At 39.1% G+C, this 20,063-nt stretch overlaps 1 protein-coding gene across 1 annotated transcript in view; it reads right to left on the bottom strand.

Moving 5' to 3' along the window:
* The window catches only part of ITGA8 (integrin subunit alpha 8), a 188,863-nt gene that overhangs the window by 13,284 nt on the left and 155,516 nt on the right, over window positions 1-20,063 (bottom strand). Inside the window, exons 24-27 of the mRNA XM_084875768.1 lie at window positions 18,598-18,703; window positions 16,418-16,576; window positions 5,789-5,923; window positions 2,158-2,271 (exon numbers count right to left, since the gene is read on the bottom strand). Coding sequence (XP_084731894.1) covers window positions 2,158-2,271; window positions 5,789-5,923; window positions 16,418-16,576; window positions 18,598-18,703 — 514 coding nt within the window. The remainder of the gene's footprint in view (window positions 1-2,157; window positions 2,272-5,788; window positions 5,924-16,417; window positions 16,577-18,597; window positions 18,704-20,063) is intronic.

Below are 20,063 nucleotides of genomic sequence, written 5' to 3'. Positions count from 1 at the left end.
AAATATATATCATATAAAGCTTTTACTGGCAGCCACCAAATTGTTTTCAGTATTTTCCATTTCCAAAGCAAAATGTCCTCCCCCTTTCTTCTTTTTCTTTTACTTCCCCCCCCCCTATTCCATTCATCCATCACTCACCCGACATCATCCATCATCTACCCATCATTCATGCAGACATCCATCCATCCATCATCCATCCAAATATCCACCTATCATCTATCCATCATCCATCCATCATCATCCAATTGCCTATCCATCAACCATTCATCCTCTTCTTATTTTTTTTTAAATTGTTTTATTAACAAAAGACTTGGTACAATAAAGTTAAAATAAAAAAACAGAAAATCAGAGTCCTAAAAAGGAGTAAGCACAATCATTTACATAGCTGATGTGAGAGAAAAACTAAGAGGAAACATACTGGGCTAAAAAATTATGTTAGAGAGGGAAATATTTTAGGGGAAAGACTAAGGAATAAAGAAATGTATCACATTTCATCTTATACAGAAGACCCAGAGCACTGACTCAGTCTGGGCACCATTAAGATTTTAGGCTGGTCGAGGGGCTGTCCTGTGCAATGTAGGATGTTTAGCAGCATCCCTGGCCTCTACCCCCTACAGGCCAATAGCATCTTCCCCTCCCCTAGATGTGACAACCAAAAATGTCTCTAATTATTGCAAAATCCCCCTAGCTACGAACCACAGACCTAGAGCCATATAGTGTTTTTGACAGAATTTTTCAGCAAAAGTCCTTTTTGTTTAATTGGTTCTCTACTAACTGCTGATTAAAGTCAAAGGAAAATATTTAAAAGTCAAGAAAGGACATTCTGAGAATTTAGGCTTCTGTGCTTCTCTACTTAAGAGAGTGATTAGATTTACCCAGTGGTGGCCAGTGGCTGGCTCCTATGGCTCTTGAGGAATTGTTAAAGTTTCAGGAATTGTGAGGAACAGTTGTTAAATAGAACCATTACTAAAATGTAAATTATATATACATAAAATTCTGTCAATTATGTATTTTTAAAGGTAATACATACTGAAAGCTCAGTACTTTTAGTTCTTTTATTACATTTTACTATTGTCTATATATTATTTATGTCTATTGTATCTGAAGGGGAAAGACTGTGTGATGGAGAGCTATAGTGCATCTTTTCCCAACATATTCAGCAATGTCATGTTAGCAGCTTGAAATTGGCCCTGGGGAACAATATTTACACCATGGGAATCAGTGAATGCAGACCGGTGCAGTCATTGTGGAAAGCAATATGGAGTTACCTCAAAAAATTAAAAATGGAACCACCTTATGATCCAGAGGTTCTATTTCTGGGAATTTATCCAAAGAAACCTGAAACACTAATTCAAAAGAGTATATGCACCCCTATGTTCATTGCAGTGTTATTTACGATACAATAGCTAAGATCTGGAAGCAGCCCAAGTGCCTGTAAGTAGATGAGTGGATAGAAAAGCTGTGATACATTTACACAATGGGATACTACTTCGTTTAAAAAAAAAGAAGAAAATTTTACCCTTTACAACAGCATAGATGGACTTGTAGAGTACTATGCTAAGTGAAATAGGCCAGTCAGAGAAAGACAAATATCATATGATTTCACTCATATGTGGAATCTAGTGAAAAAATAAACTAATAAACAAAATAGAAACAGACTCAGAGATAGACAACAGACTGGCAGCTGCCAGAGGGGAAGGGGCTTGTGGGGCTGAGTGAAGAAGGTTAAAGGGATTAAGAGGGGGGGGAAATCTCATAGATACAGACAACAATATGATTACCAGAGGAAAGGGGGACAGGGGCAAGTAGTGAGGGTAAAGGGAGGAATAAATGGTGATGGAAAGAGACTTGACTTAGGGTAGTGAACACATAATACAATATACAAATGATGTATTATAGAACTGTACACCTGAAACCTATATGCTTTTATTAACCAATGTCACCCCAATAAAATTCAACAAAAAATAACATAGTTAGAATGTGGAAATGAAAAAAATAAAAAAATTAAATATAAAATATTTTGAAATTAAATCTAAAAATTATAAACATATAAAATGTTTAAAACTTAGAAGTCATTTAAAAAGTAAGCTTGGTGCTGAGCTTTTGAGAAGAGGTTCTCTGTGAGTGGTGTGTATGTGCTTCAGTGTTTTCTGTCACCTGGAGAAATGTCTTGGCCCATAACCGTGACCTGACTTTCAGGACTGCGCTTTCTCCTCCTCCTAGTCGTCCCACTGCACAGGAGATCTGTAAGCACTTGATATTTGTACAATTCTGCAAAAAACAACAGCAACTTTAGCAAATCAGCATCTTTAAAATTGTGGTGGAGAGACAACATTGAAGTGAATTTCCTCAGAAGTAATCACCTAATCCACAAATTATTAATCTAAATGAAGAACAAATGCATTAAAACAACCAAGAAAAAACACAGTTTGGTAGCCATGATGCATCAACTTCAGTGGTAATGTAGAGATAAAATGGAACATAAATACAACATAAAATTGAAGTTCTTTTCTAAAGACTTAAAACTAACTTATTGTAGCAGCAACTGAATTGTTCTATTTCATTTTAACAAAACTCAGGAAGACATTTCTTTTTTAAAAATATATTTTTATTAATTTCAGAGAGTAAGGGAGAGAGAGAGAGAGAGAGAGAGAGAGAGAGAGAGAGAGATCAATAATAAGAGAGAATCATTGATTGGCTGCCTCCTACATGCCCCACACTGAGGAACATGCTGCAACCTGGGTGTGTGTCCTGACCGGGAATCAAACCATGACTTCCTGGTTCACAGACTAACGCTCAACCACTGAGCCATGCTGGTTGGGCAGGAAGACATTTCTTATGAACATTCACAGCACCTGAGCCTGGACTAAGCAAAGTCCTGAAATGTCTTATGGAAGGTACCTGAGTCCATATTATCTCAAAGTCCCAAAGTTACTAGCCCTTTGACAAGCATTTGTTCTATAACATTCTTCTTTCGGTCTAAATTACTTCTTGGTTATAAAGCAGGATATTCTGAGAGTTCCATCCATTAAGTTGTTTTTAAACTAGTTTGTAGGGCTGTCCAACTTCTAATAGGTAACCTTTAATATATAAAATGCATGTTCCTGGAAAGTATTCATTATGATGACATTCTACCTATCAAATCATGCTTTCTGATTGGATTCCATTTTCCATGTTCCCATGTACAGATTATACTTCTTGAGTTATACTCACTGATTTGAATTTATTGTGTGGGCTATGGTTTATTTTTTATGTCTCAAGCACTGGGCACTAGCCTATGGATGTTCAATATTGGATACTGTGTGAAGTAGTTGATTAAGACATTTCACATTAATGAAATTAACAAAATACAGAGTAGCCTGAGGAACATATTACTATGAAAACCTTTTTTAAGACCCTCAGAATTCTCTAAAAACCAAGAAATAAGTAACATGTATCTGATAAACTCCAATAAGGTTAGATTTCTTCATAATGTTTCCAAATACAGGTTGCTGGGCTGCTCTTGTTCTACCAGAGTTGGACACTTAGGTGTTTGGGTCTTGGGCAGGTTGAGAGAATCCAGGGAAGGTGATGGTTTTAGAAAGTGGTCAAGAGTGTCAAGTGCTGACCTGGCTAGTGTGGCTCAGTTGGTTAGGCATCGTCCCATGCCTTGAAAGATTGCCAGTTCGATTCCTGTCAGGGCACACACCTGGTCACAGCCTCTATTCCCTGTTGGGGGCATTCAGGATGCAGCCAATCAATGTTTCGCTCTCACAATGATGCTTCTCACTCTAAAAATAAATTTTAAAAAACCTATTAAAATAAAAGAGTATCAAGTGCTAAACAGGACCAAGAAAGATAAAGTTTCTGTAAACTGAGTAGTTAAAAAAGGAGGAGGAGGAGATGGGGGCGATAGCTGCAAAAGCAGCAGGAGCCCGAGATGAGAGAGGCAAGGACATTCTTAAGTAGAGGAGAAATTATATCTCAGGGTTACAGATACAGATTTTTCCTATGCAAATTGGAAATTATGATCCCAACACAGGATGTTGGCATTTTGCACTTTCAAATTCCTAATCAGAAACGTGATTCAGTAAGTTGTTTTTAACTAAACAAAAACTGTAGGAGGTCTTATTTAGCTTTTGATTTCAGAATAAACTTTGCATAATCACTTTCTATCCAGAATTATTTTGACTCGAGGACATGGGCAAGCATATCATTCGCAAGTTTTGAACCAATAAGAGAGAACAGGAATAAAGCAGTTTAACAAAATCAGAGGTGGAAGTCAAGGATTGCCTTGCCTTCGTCTGCAAGAAACATGCTTCTATGATATTTAGAGGTTAGAAATCATCTTACATTAAAAATCTTTAAAGAGAAAGAAGAAAAAAAATCTGATCCCACAACAAAAGAGCATATAATTTTTCAAAAGAATATTAGTTATTGATCCCCACTGCCTTTATATACTCATGAGACACACGCCGAAGTGGAAACTCAAAAATATAGGTTAATCTTGATTTTCCAAATTCTTGGTCCCCAGAGATTTGAACATTGATTTGCCAGAGGGCTTCCCCTTGGGACTGCACATTAGAATTCTACAGACGTCAATCATTTTCTTTTTTGTTTATTTAAAAAAAATTAATGAGGAATGACTGATATGTTACATATTAGCTTCAGATGTACAACATAATGATTTGATATTTGTATATATTGCAAAATAATCACCACAATAAGTCTTGTTAACATCTGTTTCCATACAAAATTACACATTTTTTCTTGTGATGAGAACTTGTAAGATTTACTTGCTTACAGCTTTCAAATATACCATGTGGTATTATTAACTATAGTCACCATGCTGTAATTACATTCTCAGTACTTAAATCATTGCGTTGTGTTCTACTCCTTTTAAAAGTCTTTTAAAAATGATACTATTTAGAATTTTATTAAATTATTTTAAACTCTTTAGCATATCAATTTCCTATTCTTATGTCTTTTTAAATGTTACAGTGTCATAAAAATGTACAGGGAATCAAATCATATAATCTGCCAACTGCCATGTAGCTTTTGCCATGTAATTTCAGGTTCTTCTATTATAATAAACATTCTTCTCTTGACTTAAGTTTAACTAATCAAGTTAAACTTGCTCATTGTACTTTCACTCCATTTCCATGTTTGAAACTTTTTACACTGTTAAGATGAAATAAATGAATGCCAGACCATATTCCAAGACATACATTTTAAAAAGCACCCATTTATCCCCTTTTAAGTGTATAGGTCAGTGGCATTAACATTCACATTGGAACAAGTGGAAGAATTGAATCAAAAATGCTGATTCAGGAATGCTGTCCATAGTTTTATTAAGTGCTGACTCAGCTCAGACTAGATCAACCACAGACCTCAGTGCTAAGATACAGTTTTTGGCCCAGGAAATTGGGCCAAAGCCCACCATTCTCAGCTGAGATCCAGGGGCAGGGGCTCACTTAAAACTCTCACCAGTGCAGTGTGTGGGGACAGGCTAACAACCAAATCTTTATGTTCTTGAAATACATTAATAGTCACATTTTATGTTTTCATCGCTACTTCTCCAATGTGGCCTCCATGGCAGGTTTAGAAGAATGAAAATGCTACATTGCAAATACTCATTAGGCCTCACAGAAAAGTCACTTTCATTTCATTTCTCGCAATACATACTGACAAAAAACGTTAGGCATAGCTGAGCATTAGAGGAAGAAAACCAGTACTTGAAGTGAAAGCCGTCTGTGCTGGGAATTCTGTCCAGCCCAGCCTTCCCTGGTGGTGCCCTGATGGGACTCACCAGGATTTTTGCGGGGCTCTGTCTGCGGAGCTCGGGCACCGGCACCCGCACGTCCCTTTTCCGGACAAGATGAGGGATGGTTGAGTTTTGCAAAAATGCGCTCAGTTCAGGGGTGTCCTTTGGGGGAGCAGCAAGCTGTAAACAGAAAGCAGGAGATCACGTACAATCACATTAACACTGTTAACTAGCCTTGAACTCTAGGCAATTTTTTTTCACAACTAAATGTGATTCGCATTAGAATTCAGACATGCTTGCTTTTACCAGCAGCAGCAAAATGAACCTTGTTCTTCAGGAGCAACTTTCCATTCTCCAGTTACAGGAATCATGAGGCATGGGAGTACACCTGGAAAGTTTATCTTATGAAGATAAGACTTGAAGCAAAAGTGACTTTCCCACAAGGATAGAAAATGTGGCGTGGCTTTTCAGGCATGAATCATTGTTCTCTCCTTACTTTCCTCTCTCTCTCTCTCTCTCTCTCTCTCTCTCTCTCTCTCTCTCTCTCTCTCTCTCTCCATCATTTTTGTATGAATATATAAAACTGAGTAAGTTTCCATGTGGAGAGATGGATCTTGAGGTGGCAGAAAAGTGAGGCGCTGACCAAGGGGCGCTGATGTGGTCTAGGACCTGACTTCAGCATGCCTGAGCCCCAAACTCCTATTGTAAGAAGTGCTCCCTCAGGAAAGAACCAGGCTCTAGTGAAGTGATTTTTCCTAACCACTTCCAATGAACATGATGCCATAATAAAGTTTGTTTTCAGCCCCAAATTGGTGTTGCAAGTGTTCTAGAATTTATGACTTTATCTCAGGCTCCAGGCCAGCTCATCTGATGGCTCAATCCATATTTAGAGTTCCAATAAATTACACATAATATCTCATTAACATTATTGTTTAAAATATATGTTTTTATTGATTTTAAAGAGAGAGGAAGGGAGAGAGAGAGAAACATCAATGTGAGAGAGAAACATTAACCCGCTGTCTCCTGCACACCCCTTACTGGGGATCAAGCCCAAAACCCAGACATGTGCCTTGACCTGTAATCAAACCCAACCAATGGAATGAAATGATACTCTACCAACTGAGCCATACTAGCCAGAGTCCCATTAACATTCTTTGTTTTTAGACTAAGTACAGAACCCTAATTTTCTGCTCACATTCCCTCCAGACAAACACATCTTCTTTTATGCAGGTTTGTTTTGTGTGGTTTTTTTGTAGTCACAGAAACAATAATGGTATGCTCATATCTGTGGGATGAGAAAAGGCATCCTCACATGCAGATGTAGGATGCACCACAAAAGATGAAGATATAGTGCCCAATACATCCTAAGAACCTAGAAAAATCTACTAGACAAACAAAGATAGAACACCTTTTTTTAAAAAAAATATATTTTATTGATTTTTTACAGAGAGGAAAGGAGAGGGATAGAGAGTCAGAAACATCGATGAGAGAGAATCATCGACCAGCTGCCTCCTGCACACCCCCCACCAGCGATGTACCCGCAACCAACGTACATGCCCTTGACGGGAATCGAACTTGGGACCCCTCAGTCTACAGACCGATGCTCTATTCACTGAGCCAAACTGGTTTTGGCTAGAACAGCTTTTTAAAAATTAGCCAGGACCGGTTTGGCTCAGTGGATAGAGCGTCGGTCTGCGGACTGAAGGGTCCTGGGTTTGATTCCGGTCAAGGGCATGTACCTTGGTTGCGGGCACATCCCCAGTGGGGGGTGTGCAAGAGGCAGCTGGTTGATGTTTCTCTCTCATCGACGTTTCTAGCTCTCTGTTCCTCTCAATTCCTCTCTGTGTAAAATCAATAAAATATATTTTAAAAAAAATTATGTAGAGCTACATATAATTTAGAAAGATATAAAAGATATAAGGGGAAAAGGCAGATTACAAGATGACATATGTAATAAGATTATATATTTTAATAAAAAATGAATGTACACTTACCTTGTATATCTAGAAATAGAAAAATAACCTAGAAGAATAGTCATCTAAGTATTGCCAGTGATAGAGATTTGATGATATTAAGGAAGTGTTGTTAATTTCTCTAAAGGTATGATAATGATATTATAGACTCATAAAAAGTATTCTCAATTCTGGCAATGTGCAGTGAGATGGAGTGATAAATCAATGCATAAATAAGTAGGAAACGTAACAGTAGTTAGATGGTGACAATAGTAGAAATTTATTTTTTTTCTTTATTTTTTTTACATGTTACCTGACATTCTTATGATGGACATTTAGTATTTTTTTATGAAAGCAAAACATTTTTTGATTGTATGAAGAGTAAAAAAGAAATAAGAAAGTAGGAATAGCAAGTTTGGCTATAAGATGGAAAGGAAGCCCTGGCAGGGGAGCTCAGTTGTCCCGATATGCCAAGGTTGAGGTTTCATCCCTCATCAGGGCACTTACAGGAATCAAACAATGAGCGCATAAAGGGAAAGGAACAAAATGTCAATGTTTGTCTCTCTCTCTCTCTCTCTCTCTCTCTCTCTCTCTCTCTCTCTCTCTTCCTCTCTTGCTTTAAAAATCAATAAAAGTATTTTAAAATGGATATGAAAAGGGCCCAGTTCTTGGAAGAGGATGCAGAGTCAGTTATTGTATTTGCTGACTGTTCTTTTTGAAGATGGAGGAGATGTGCCTATGTTTGTAGGACCCAGGAGGGGAACTAGTAGAGAGGAAGAGGTCGAAGGTGCAGGTCACAGAGGGGATACTTTAGGTATCAAGGTTAAATTTGGAAGCAAAAGAAAAACTCTCCTTCCCCAGAGAGGACACTTTATGTAGCAAAGTTGAATTTGGAAGTAAAGGGAAAAATTCTACTTTCCCTGTAAGTTTGTAAAAAACAGCTGAAGATGAGGGAGAGATGATTAGTTGTATGTATGGGGTGGAGGGAGTGGGAAAAATGGATCATTAGAGATTCTCTTGTTCTAAGGTCACGGGCTAATAGTTATGCTAAAGAAGCTGAATAGGAGGAGAGTAGTGAAGGTTTGGAGAAGCCAAAAAAGGGAATGGGAGGTAGAGATCATCAGAATGGCAGGGAGGTCTTCTCGGGAGCCGGCTGCCCCGTGAGCACTTCCTCCCATCAATCAGCAATGGTGCCCTCAGGTTAAGGGGTAGAGAAGCCTAAATGTGGGACTGGGTATGGTCAAGGTTTTCATGAAAGGGATTTGGAAGGATGGAGGTGAAGGGATTTTGTAAAAAGAGTGTTTCATCGAATCGGTTTGGCTCAGCAGAAGAGCACAGGTCTCCGGACTGAAAGGTCCCAGGTTCGATTCCGGCCAAGAGCATGTACATTGGTTGCGGGCACATTCCTGGTAGGGGGTGTGCAAGAGGCAGCTGGTCAATGTTTCTCTCTCATCGATGTTTCTAGCTCTCTATCTCTCTCCCTTCCTCTCTGTAAGAAAATCAATAAAATATATTTTTTAAAAATAAAAATAAAAAGAGTGTTTCAACCAACTGATCAAGGAGTCCAGGCAGTCTTGAGAGTAGAATGGGTTAACTGACTAGGAGAAGTTTTCATATCAAGGAAGTGAAAAATTATAAAAACAGAAGGTTGAATTTGAGGCTTGGATGTTAAGTTAAATATCTGAGACTTAGAACTGAGGGAAGGGTCAGCACATGGACACTGGAATACTCCAGAATAATGGCAGGGTCTGGCACAGTGAGGAGTGTAAGGCATGAGTGGCCCAAGGATACCCAATGATGGAGAGTGTGATAGAAAAACCTTTAGATCATAAGATTAAAATTTGAGTTTAGATAGAAAATTGTGAGAGCCTCTAAAATTACATTATATATTTTTCTATCATATTCTGTGTTTGTGTGTGTGTATGTGTGTGTGTGTGTGTGTGTGTGTGGCTTTTACTTTGAGATTTAAAAAATATATTTTTTATTGATTTCAGAGAAGAAGGGAGAGGGAGAGAGAGATAGAAACATCCATGATGAGAATCATTAATCAGCTGCCCTCTTCACGCCCCTTGCTGGGGATTGAGCCTGCAGCCCTGGCAGGTACCCTGACCGGGAATCTAACTGCAACCTGGTTCATAGGTTGCTGTTCAACTACTGAGCCATGCTGGCTGGGCTGCTTTGAAATTTATCATGTATAATTTCTTTTCTTTTTTTAATAGGACTTTGGGAGATCTCTTACAGAGTTAACTCTGTAGGTAACCAAACTACAGAGAAGAGGTTTTGGAAAGAATTAGGGAGTGTTTCTTTTTCCCTGAGTTACAGCCTAGTAGTAGTAGTAGTAGTAGTAGTAGTAGTAGTAGTGATAGTAAAATAATAGTCCAAAGAGAAGAAAACTCTTCAAATTCCTGTGCAGTTTCACTGGATGCAGCAGCGTGTGTACAAAGAACACATCCTATTGTGGTGGGTCCAGTATATAATTATCAAATATTTGTAAGGTATTTTAGCAAAACATAGGACTTACTCTGAGCTATAGCATGAATATATCACACAGTGGAAGTTGATAAAACATATTTCTCTTTTTGACATCATTATTTTACAGATAGAGGAATGGCACTCTCAAACACCATAGTCAGAAAGCCTTCAAATGGCTTGCAATCCAGTTTTCTCAAATGACATTCCAGAAATTATTTCAAAATACAGAAAACAAAACAAAACCCCAAAACAAAAAAACAAAAACAAGAAGTTATCCAAGAAATGTAAACAACAGTGAAAGCCTATTTTCCAGATGAACTTTGGGAGTCTGTTTCACAACAGAGTGTAAGCCCACAGGTCATGTTTTTCCTTAATCTGAAATCCTAAGAGGTGAGGGAGGCTGGGCTCTCAGCACTCATGTTAGGCAGACATTCAGTTCCGAGTAACATTTGCTAAGTGCTGAGAGAAGCCGGTGGTAACCACTAAACTATCTTCTTCAGAACAAATATGAAAATTGCTCCTTTCTGCAATAAGGAAACAATTGTTAGTTAATATGGCTCTTCCCCCAGCTGCCACTCAGATTTTGACCCCAACTGGAGTTTTCTATTTTCATTGTTCGTCACCAAACTCTTTGCTCTGGTATAAGATTAAGTTAATGGAATACCGTGTAGCTGGAATGTTGCAATAATTTGGAAAACAGCCTTTGAAGAAGAGAAATGGATAAAATGAGATTAAGGGCTCTGTGAACCCAAACAAGTGCAATGTGTACTGCCTTTTTCTTGTTTGTCATTTGCTTTTGGACTTCAGGTATTCCTAGTAAGCAAGAGATGGCAGACTTCTGTCATGTAATTCTCTGCTATAATTAAAGAGAAGAAGAGACAAGCCCAGGGGATCAGACTTCCATGTAATTTTCTTTAAGACGTAATTGTTAAGAATTTGTTTGGAAGAAAGAAACCCACATTTTTTTTAACATCCTGAAAGGTTCATGCAAAGCATAACTAAAAGAATCAATTCATCCCATTGGTGATTTTGAAGCTTTTCTTAATTGTTGGACATGTGTTTTACATTTCAGAATATACATGAGAACCTGAAAACAATCTTACAAAGTAGATAAGGCAAAGAGAAATTGACCTTGGAGAGCATATTCTTTTTGGTGGCTAAAAATTGGACCTACAGATACTATTAAAAAGCAAAGGGTGAATGACACCAGAGAGTGAGAGGTGCGAACTGGTTGGAAGATGTTGTTCTAGGAAGTAACAACTGTCCCTGCATTCTGAACTAATAAGAAGCGGTAAGTAAATGGAGGCAGTTATGAAGGAGAAAAATTCTCCCAAGGATAAGACAAAATTATGCAAATTTGCCAAGCTAAACCATTGTCTGTAGGCTCAATGATTTACCAAATAAAAAGCTATTTGCAGGGCTATAATCTCTGACAAACAGTTTCTGTGTCTCTGCTTTCCATGTTTGTGCTCTCTGGTTGTAATTTGGGCTTCCTCTGGGAATGGTCTTGTTCAAGAGATGAGTCCTCAGTCATGACCTCCTGCTCTCCAGGCTCCAATGACAGCTCTGTATACAACACTGGCTTTCTGTCTTGTGCGGGTTGTCCTAACCTGGTCTCAATCACACCATTTCTAGCTCAGGATTCTCCTTTCTTGTACTTAAGCCCAGAATGTTGTGTTGTGATCTTAGTGCAGGTGGAATGTAAGCATCTCATTTGTCTTCCTCTCTGGGTACAGTTTTACCTTCCATAGCCCTTTCTCCTAGCATCTCACACGTGACGGTTCACTATGAAATCTTGCCAATTAAAAAAATCCATTATTCTTTATGCAGTGTTGGTTCCTTAATAGTGCTCACTTTTTCAACTTCACCTGATCTAGAAATCATAGCCTGTTTGCAGGACTCTCCAAACCTCAGGAAAGATTCCACCAAAATAAGAAAATTGGTAGTTTTGAAATCATTGTTTGGCTGCCTTAAGAAGAGTTGAGAAATACTTCACTCAACTCTAACATTTCATGCCAAGTTGGATCTAGGATGGATTTAGATTTAGTAGATTGGTCTGAATGCTGCAGAGAGCGGAATGTTACAAAATGTTTTAGATGGTAGAATATGGAGAAATGGCCACATTAAAGTCCTATTTTTTGAGCTGGACCATGAAGCCTGGAGTCAGAACCTTCAAGCCGTCTGCGTATGCAGCTACGTCTATAGAAGACAGAGACACTCGGTGAAGTGAAACCATCATGGGAGAAACCGGCAACCAAAACTAGAACCTTTTCACTGGAGGCAGAAGTGAAAGTAGCAGTGAATGTGCCCACGGCACTGCCACGCCCTCACATTTACTTGGGCTGTGCAGTGCACCTAGCTTTTCCTGAGCCCACCATCTACCCAGGATTCCACTGATCCTCCTACTCACTTATTTCAACAGTGTCAACAAAGCAGGCTAAATGAATCTCCTTGAAGCTTGATATGAGGCAAATATTTCAATGAAAATCACTGAATTCTAGTAGCATCTGACTATGTCCATGCTGTCTGCCCACCCCTGCCCACCACCATCACCTTAATTTAGTTGCTGATGCTCTGTATTTGGGCAACAAGGGAGGTGTATGTGAGTGAGATCTTTGGCCTATTGTCTCATAAAACAGCCACAGGTTACAGAATGATCATGGTGGTGGCTTTCAAAGGCTGTCAGTGTTTGCACTTCAAACTCTGAGGACATTAGGCCAAATCTACTTTATGCACAATATGTCTTTGGTACATAAAACTATGTATTTGAATAAAAAATAAAGCTGGGATAGTTGCTATGTGAATAACTTAAAAAAATCATTGTGTTAAATGCAGTATATTAAATGCTGATACCTTTAATTAGAGAGAAATGTGGAGATTTTGCTGAATCTATATGAGGGAGGGGGGTTGGCTGCAAAGTTTTCAGAGTTGGTGGCACTGGTTCCTTAGAGTGGGTGGCCTAGAAACTGCTTCTGAGGAAATCATAAACAAGTTTCCTTAGGAATTTGTCAGAGTTGGAAAGAGGCAGTGGAGAAGGTAGCTACTTTCAGTGGTCAGTAGTTAAAAATGAGAATATATACAGGAGGGAGACATTAACTAAAGAGATGTATGTGAACAAGAGAGAAAGAGATTTTGCTGAAATGAAATTAATGGAATGGTTGAAGAGGAAGAGGAAGACATGGTTGAGGACTTTGCAAATCCTCCAGAGGAAGTGTTTGAAAGATGGGGTGGTAGTTTCAACCTTGGCAGGTCCACAGTTGGAGTACTTTGGTGGCTAGTCCAGTGGGAACTGGGGCGTGCTCAGAAGGAATTCACAGAACAGGGATTGCTCACAGAGGCAGACATTTTCAAAGTCACTTACCACTTATCACTCAACTTATAAAGAAACTGTAGAGCCAAATAGTAAGAAATTTTACCTTCATCCACCCAGATTTAATACTGGGACTTAGTTTTTGACTATACAATATATTTCTGCTTCCCTGCTCCTTTTACTAAACCTACAAACCTTCTCTGTACTTCTTTAAGAACCAAGTTTAAAAAATAACTTTATGTAGTTAAAAATCAAACCATTTATGCCCTAATTTTTAAAAAGCAGAAATTAGATTTGATGTAAGAAACTAAAATTGATATTAAATTTTAAAATTTCCCAGACCAATTTTTTGAAGATAACAAAATATAATAAATAAATTGTTCCTTACTAATTTCCAACTACTTTTAAGGACAGAGAACAGATTTTAACTTTGAGTTATCTAGGAAGAAATAAATTGCCAAGTAAATTAATAACCAATAAGTTATTTAATATCTTAAGAGAAAAATAATCAAGTATTCAATTGTTTATAGTTACTATATAAAATATACTGGTTATTAATTTTAAAAATATAATTATTGATAAGAGCTTTTTTGGACTTTCTGGGTCATGCCTATTGAGTATATAGGTCAAAGCACTGAGAACCTGAAAGTAATAATATTTCAAGTGTCCCATGAATTCAGAATTTCAAGAATTCAATAATTGTAATAATTAGTTATTTTAGGGAACTACTACTTTATATTGTAGTCAATGCTCTTATATTCACTTTCCATAGACTGAAAAAAATTTATAAAATAAACATAATTAAGTTGCTATTTTAAAAAAAATTACTAACCTTGGACAGATTTTAAGTCAAAGTCTATATGTTAAACACTAACTGGGTAGCAGGAAATACAGGTGTTTAGTATATACCACCACTCAGTTTGCATGAATCTGTCAAAAAAAGTTATGTATTTGTACTACTCCAGTCACTGTAAATGATTGTTAATTGCAAGGAAGAAAAAATAACTCACAACCAACATGGTGCACATTAAACAAGTTACATAATATATACAAACATATATAAATAGTGTCAGACATAAACTAAACATTACACTCAAAGAGAGTTAGAAACCTTCTGCATGAGCTCTAAGAAGGTTTGACTAAAATAGAGTATGTGTGAATTGCAGAACAGAACATATGAATGTTTTAATTACTTGGATGTTCTACATTAACATTTGAAGATGTTAATTTTGTAATATAAGCTACTGTCTCTGAAGACATTGAGATGTCAATGAAAAGCAGAGAGGAAATGGAAAATAAAATTCCTGGGAGGAAGTATTTTAAATAATTCTGTGGAATACAAGTAGTCTTCTTTATTACTTCCCCATAAGGAAGGAAGCTTGATGCCCCCAAAGTCCTTTAAAACTGAGCTCTCTTTCAGTCTTCCTCTCTTTGAACAGAAGGCACATTGGGCTGAAAAAGGAAGGCTTTTATTACAAGCGGTGTCCCCGTGCCCTGAGCGCAGAGGGAGACCCGGTCCTGGAGGCCGAGTGAGTGTTCAGAGCTGCCCTCCACCCGTTTCTCACAGAGACACTGTCCCTGCAGAGCCTAGAGAATGCCATGTGAGGACATCTGATTAACAAGTGGGTTTTTCCCCCTTTCATTCAAATGTGACATTTTCAAGGACTTATGCTAATTAATTTCTTTCCTTTCCAGAAGGAACCTAAAGCCAAATTTGAATCTTAATCTGGATAGGATCAGCTCCATGGATGCTTGAAGTCCTCATTGGGTGAAGTGTGACCAGCAAACCAGATCTGTGGCTATTACCAGGTTGGGGTGGGGGGTGGGGGGAGCGGGGAAGGGTGAGGAGGGGAGGAGTGTTTACAGAGAGGCTGAGTCTCAGACCTCACCCAAGACCCTGCATTCTAAACCCCCAGGTGATAGAGATATGTTTAACAGCTTGAGAAGCACTTTACTGGGCTTCACTAGAGAATGGGGTCCTGGTAATTCCAGTCTGGGGGTTCTAAGGGCACAGAGATGGCCCTTGGCAAATTATTGCACTTCAACACTCGCTATTGGCAACGGCTGGAAAAGTAGTTTTAGCAAAAATCCTCATGTCCTTTGGCAATATACCAAAAAAGACTACAAAAATAGCATTTTGTACAAATTCTCCAAACCATGACATGTCTATTTATGATTTGGGTTTGGTTGTGCTGCTAGCCAAACAATATATAAAAAGTACATATAGAAATAGGCTAAATAAATAACAGGCCACCATAGCACTAAGAGAAATTTAAGTTTTCTAGGTGTGATATTTTAAGTTAGGTCTGACATTTTTTTTTTAAATATATTTTATTGATTTCTTGCAGAGAGGAAGGGAGAGAGATAGAGAGCTAGAAACATCGATGAGAGAGAAACATCGACCAGCTGCCTCTTGCACACCTCCTACTGGGGATGTGCCCGCAACCAAGGTACATGCCCTTGACCGGAATCGAACCTGGGACCTTTCAGTCCGCAGACCAACGCTCTACCACTGAGCCAAACCGGCTTCGGCTAGGTCTGACATTTTAACTATAAAACTAAAAGAAAAGGTCTATCAATTACCATGGAAAAAAACAGGATTACTTTGCTTTTATTTCTTTTTATAAGCCACTGTTTTTGGTTTATTCCTTACCATAAAAAGTAAACAAATCTGTCCTAATTGGTTTGGCTTGGTGGATAGAGTGCCAGCCCGAGGATTGAAGGGCCTGGGGTTCGATTCCGGTCAAGAGCACATACCTCGGTTGCAGGTTCAATCCCTGGCCCTGGTCGGGACACGTGTGAAAGGCAACCAATCGATGTGTCTCACATTGATGTTTCTCTCTGTCTCTCCCCATCCCTACCACTTTCCGGGAAGATATCCTCAGCTGAGGATAAACAAACAAAAAGTAAACAAATCTGTAGATTAGACCAGGCTCCTACCTTTATATCCTGTGGGTTGATATCTGGGTTTGTTTGACATCGTAGAGGTCCCAGAGTTTGAATATGAAAAATATAAAGAAGAAACTCATCCCGGGCCGAGAATGGCCAGCCCACCTCCAGAAGGGTGTCACTGATGGTACTCGGTCCAATATTGTGCAACTGCAAGCAAGGAACACATATGTTACGGTACAACACAGGCAGGAAGAGGAGCTCAAACTCCACACAGTCTGCACCCATTCTGGAAAGCATGACTTTTGGTTTTACGTCATCTGGACTCTGTGAAAAATAGGAAATAGGGTCTCTAAAAGCAAGAGGAGCTCTGGAAGTAAGATGTGCTGGTGCTTAGAGCAGACTCTTCAACCTGTGAGGCTCTCAGAGCAGATTTCCTCTGCAGAGACCACATTAACCATGTCCGATCATTGTGATGCTTACCTTAAATTTATATTAATTTAATCGCAGTGTTAGAAATGCAGTTTGAATTATATGCTTTCAAAACCCAGTTATTCTTTCTTTACACTGAAATCGCTTCTTTCCTGACTACTGACTTGTCGATTGCAACCATATGTGATGCACTCTCTTTCACCTTCTGGAAACATGGCTATCCATCAAATGCCAGAGACCCAGCTCACCACAGTTCACTTCAAGTGCGCATTTCAAAGCTGAGCTCCTTCTGTTTTAATAAGCAAATCTCAGGGAACGAAGGCCACATCTCCTAAAGAGATGAACATTTTAAGCAAAAGAATTCTGTACTCACAGGACACAAAACAGCTTACCAAAAACACTAAGTATATTCACATTTATTGTGGTCTTAAAAATCCAAAGTTAGCAGGGACCTTTGTGTGTGTGTGTGTGTGTGTGTGTGTGTGTGTGTGTGTTTTGTTTATTTGTTTGTTTTTCACAGTTCTGACAATTGTTGTGGTCAATAAAATAATTTATAATTGGTTTTCTTTATTAGGTGGCCCATTTAGTTTGTGTTATCAAAACAATATGGCATGCATTGACAACAGTATACTAGTATTTTGAGACATGTAAGAAACATTTGATGATTTCTTTTGGCGCTAACTGATTATTACCCTAAAATTTTATGATCCATTTATGTTAAGATTAGAACATAATTGATTGAATTTGAATATGTTTTCAAACTTTATAGTTCCACCACTTGTAAGCAGAAACTGGTGCATAGAAGGTTTAATAAATTATTTGACAGCTTCCCCCATCCAGCCACTCCTTGACCCCCAGTGAAGTTGTTAATCCAAGTGGCCTTGGGAACCGTGTTATCCTTTTGCTATCAAAGAGCTTAAGGTACAGCTTCAGACAGGGCTCCTGCTTCTGAACCACAGGCTGGGCAGATGACAGAGCCGTTCCTGTCCACACTGAACAGGAGTCGATGCCTCTTCCCATCTATGTAAACAGCTCATCAGGTTTGAAATGGCTTTATTGTTAAGTGTAAAGAGTGGAATTTGAAATGAAAGTCATAGTCAGAATTGTTAGACCAGTGGCATACATTACGTAGGAAAGGGGGCATTAATCAAGCAGAAATCTCTGAGAGCCGACCTATGAACCAGGAGGCCGAAGTTCGGTTCCAGGTCAGGACACACGCTTGGGTTGCGGGCTTGGTCCCCAGCTGGGGGCTTGCAGGAGGCAGCTGATCAATGATTCTCTCCCAAGTTATTCATGTCTAATTGATCTTAGCAATGAACAGTAAAATTATTCTTATCTATCCACCATCCATCCATAATATACTATATTATTTACACATCTTTTTGGTATAATAGTGAATAATACATAAAAATTCCTCTGTCTGGTACCTTTGGTTGTTGACTTTCAGTTTAGGATGTGGGTGGGTTTTCAGGATATCTGAAAATGTAAGAGTGAGTGAAATAAAGTCTAGGGAGCTAGTTTTATGCTTAAGCTGTCTAAACATTAAAAATAAAGATCAATTAACAAAGAAGAACAGTAACAAGATAAGATGTTTTCCCTTATATAATAACTCTTATAACTATAAGCAAGTGTCTTAGGACACTCCTCCCACACCCTCTATTGAAATATGATAGCAGAATAGCACAAATCTGGGCAGTATATGAAGCTCAGATTTGTTGTCTTTTAAAAGTCTATGAAGCATTTATTAGTCAAGAGCATATGAATAAACTCCAAACACAGCTTCACCAGACAACAGCTACCTCATAAATATGTTCCACCAATGGTCCAACTCCTTCCTCTTTGCGGGGTTCCTCTTCCGGTTCCCAGTTATGAATGGGCAGAACAATCTGCAGCGGGTGGGAGACTCTGAAACATGGAATGTTACATTAACTGCTGATGATGGCACATGTATAGAACGCTTCACTAGAGGGAAAAACCAAGATGGCGGCATAGGGTAGACACCTGAATGCAGCCTACCACAACAAATTTGAACTTAGAACTAGAAAACAGGGGAAGAATCGCCCTGAAACGCCAGATGGCTGGCTGAGAGGAGGCTCTACCATCTGGGAAGGAGAAAGAAGGCACGCTGAACCTCAGGAACTGTGAAGGTGCGGAGAACTGTCCGCACGAAAAGGCAGCCGCTGAACTTCGCTGCTGGCTTGCTTGCGGAGTGCGGAGAGGGCAGGCCAAGTTCGCTGTTGGCTTACTCCCTGCTTGCGCAGAGGGCGGACAGCTAATGCGCAGCAGCTAGCTTTCTTGTTCGGGAGGAAAACAGAACCACCCTCTTGCTCTGATAGACAGTCCCAGGCAGGGAGAGGCCAGACTGTAAGGCAGTGGGCATAGATCTCTCAGAGGTTTGTGAAGCCAGCGGCCATTACTACAGGACTCAGAAACCAGACCCTCATAGGGAGGGGCTGAATAAAGCTTGTCTGCACCACCCGAGACTCCTCCCCATCCAAGTGGAGCACAGAAGCCCTTCCAGTGGCTAGTTTTTGACTCTTCTAGGGAGGGACAGACAGGAATCCAAAGCTTGTCTGCGCCTATACCAAAGAGGTGTATGCGCCTGCAACCAATCTTTCGGGATTCACCAAAGCTTGGCTGTGCCACCCCTAGACCCCGCCCCATTCAAGCGGAATACAGAAACCCTCCTAGCTGAGACACTTCTGATCCTCTTAGCCAATTGGCTTGGAGATCAATGCTTACCAGTGATACCAACAACAAGCAAGGCTTAACAAGACTGCACACACAGCCCACAAAGGGCTACACTAAGACTGTCTACCTAGGTAACTGGGAAGCTGACCCACTCAACCATATAGGACAACTTAGCACACAAAGCCAACCTACCAACTCAGGGAAGCTGTGAAAATGCCAAGACAAGGAAACAGATCACAAACAAAGGAAATGGAGGACAAGAAGCGACTGGATGTAGAGTTCAAAACCACGCTTATAAGGTTTTTCAAGAATTTCCTAGAAAAGGCTGATAAAATAAATGAGACCTATGAGGATATGAAAAGTGATCAACTAGAAATAAAGAATACATTGTCTGAAATTAAAAAAAAAAGATTATACAGAGTCCTAAAAAAAGATTATACAGAGTCCTAAGAATCAAGTCAAAGTTTTGGAACACTAAGAGCCAGAGGACACTCCTCTGCAGAAGCAAGAAGATAAGAGAATCCAGAAAGTTGAAGATAGTGTAAGAAACCTCTGGGACAATTTCAAATGAACC

This window comes from Pipistrellus hanaki (genome assembly GCF_964339955.1).
Source record: "Pipistrellus hanaki genome assembly, chromosome: 1".
Taxonomy (NCBI): Eukaryota; Metazoa; Chordata; class Mammalia; order Chiroptera; family Vespertilionidae; genus Pipistrellus; species Pipistrellus hanaki.
The sequence above is the reverse complement of the archived record's forward strand: the minus strand, read 5'-3'. Positions and strand labels throughout refer to the sequence as shown.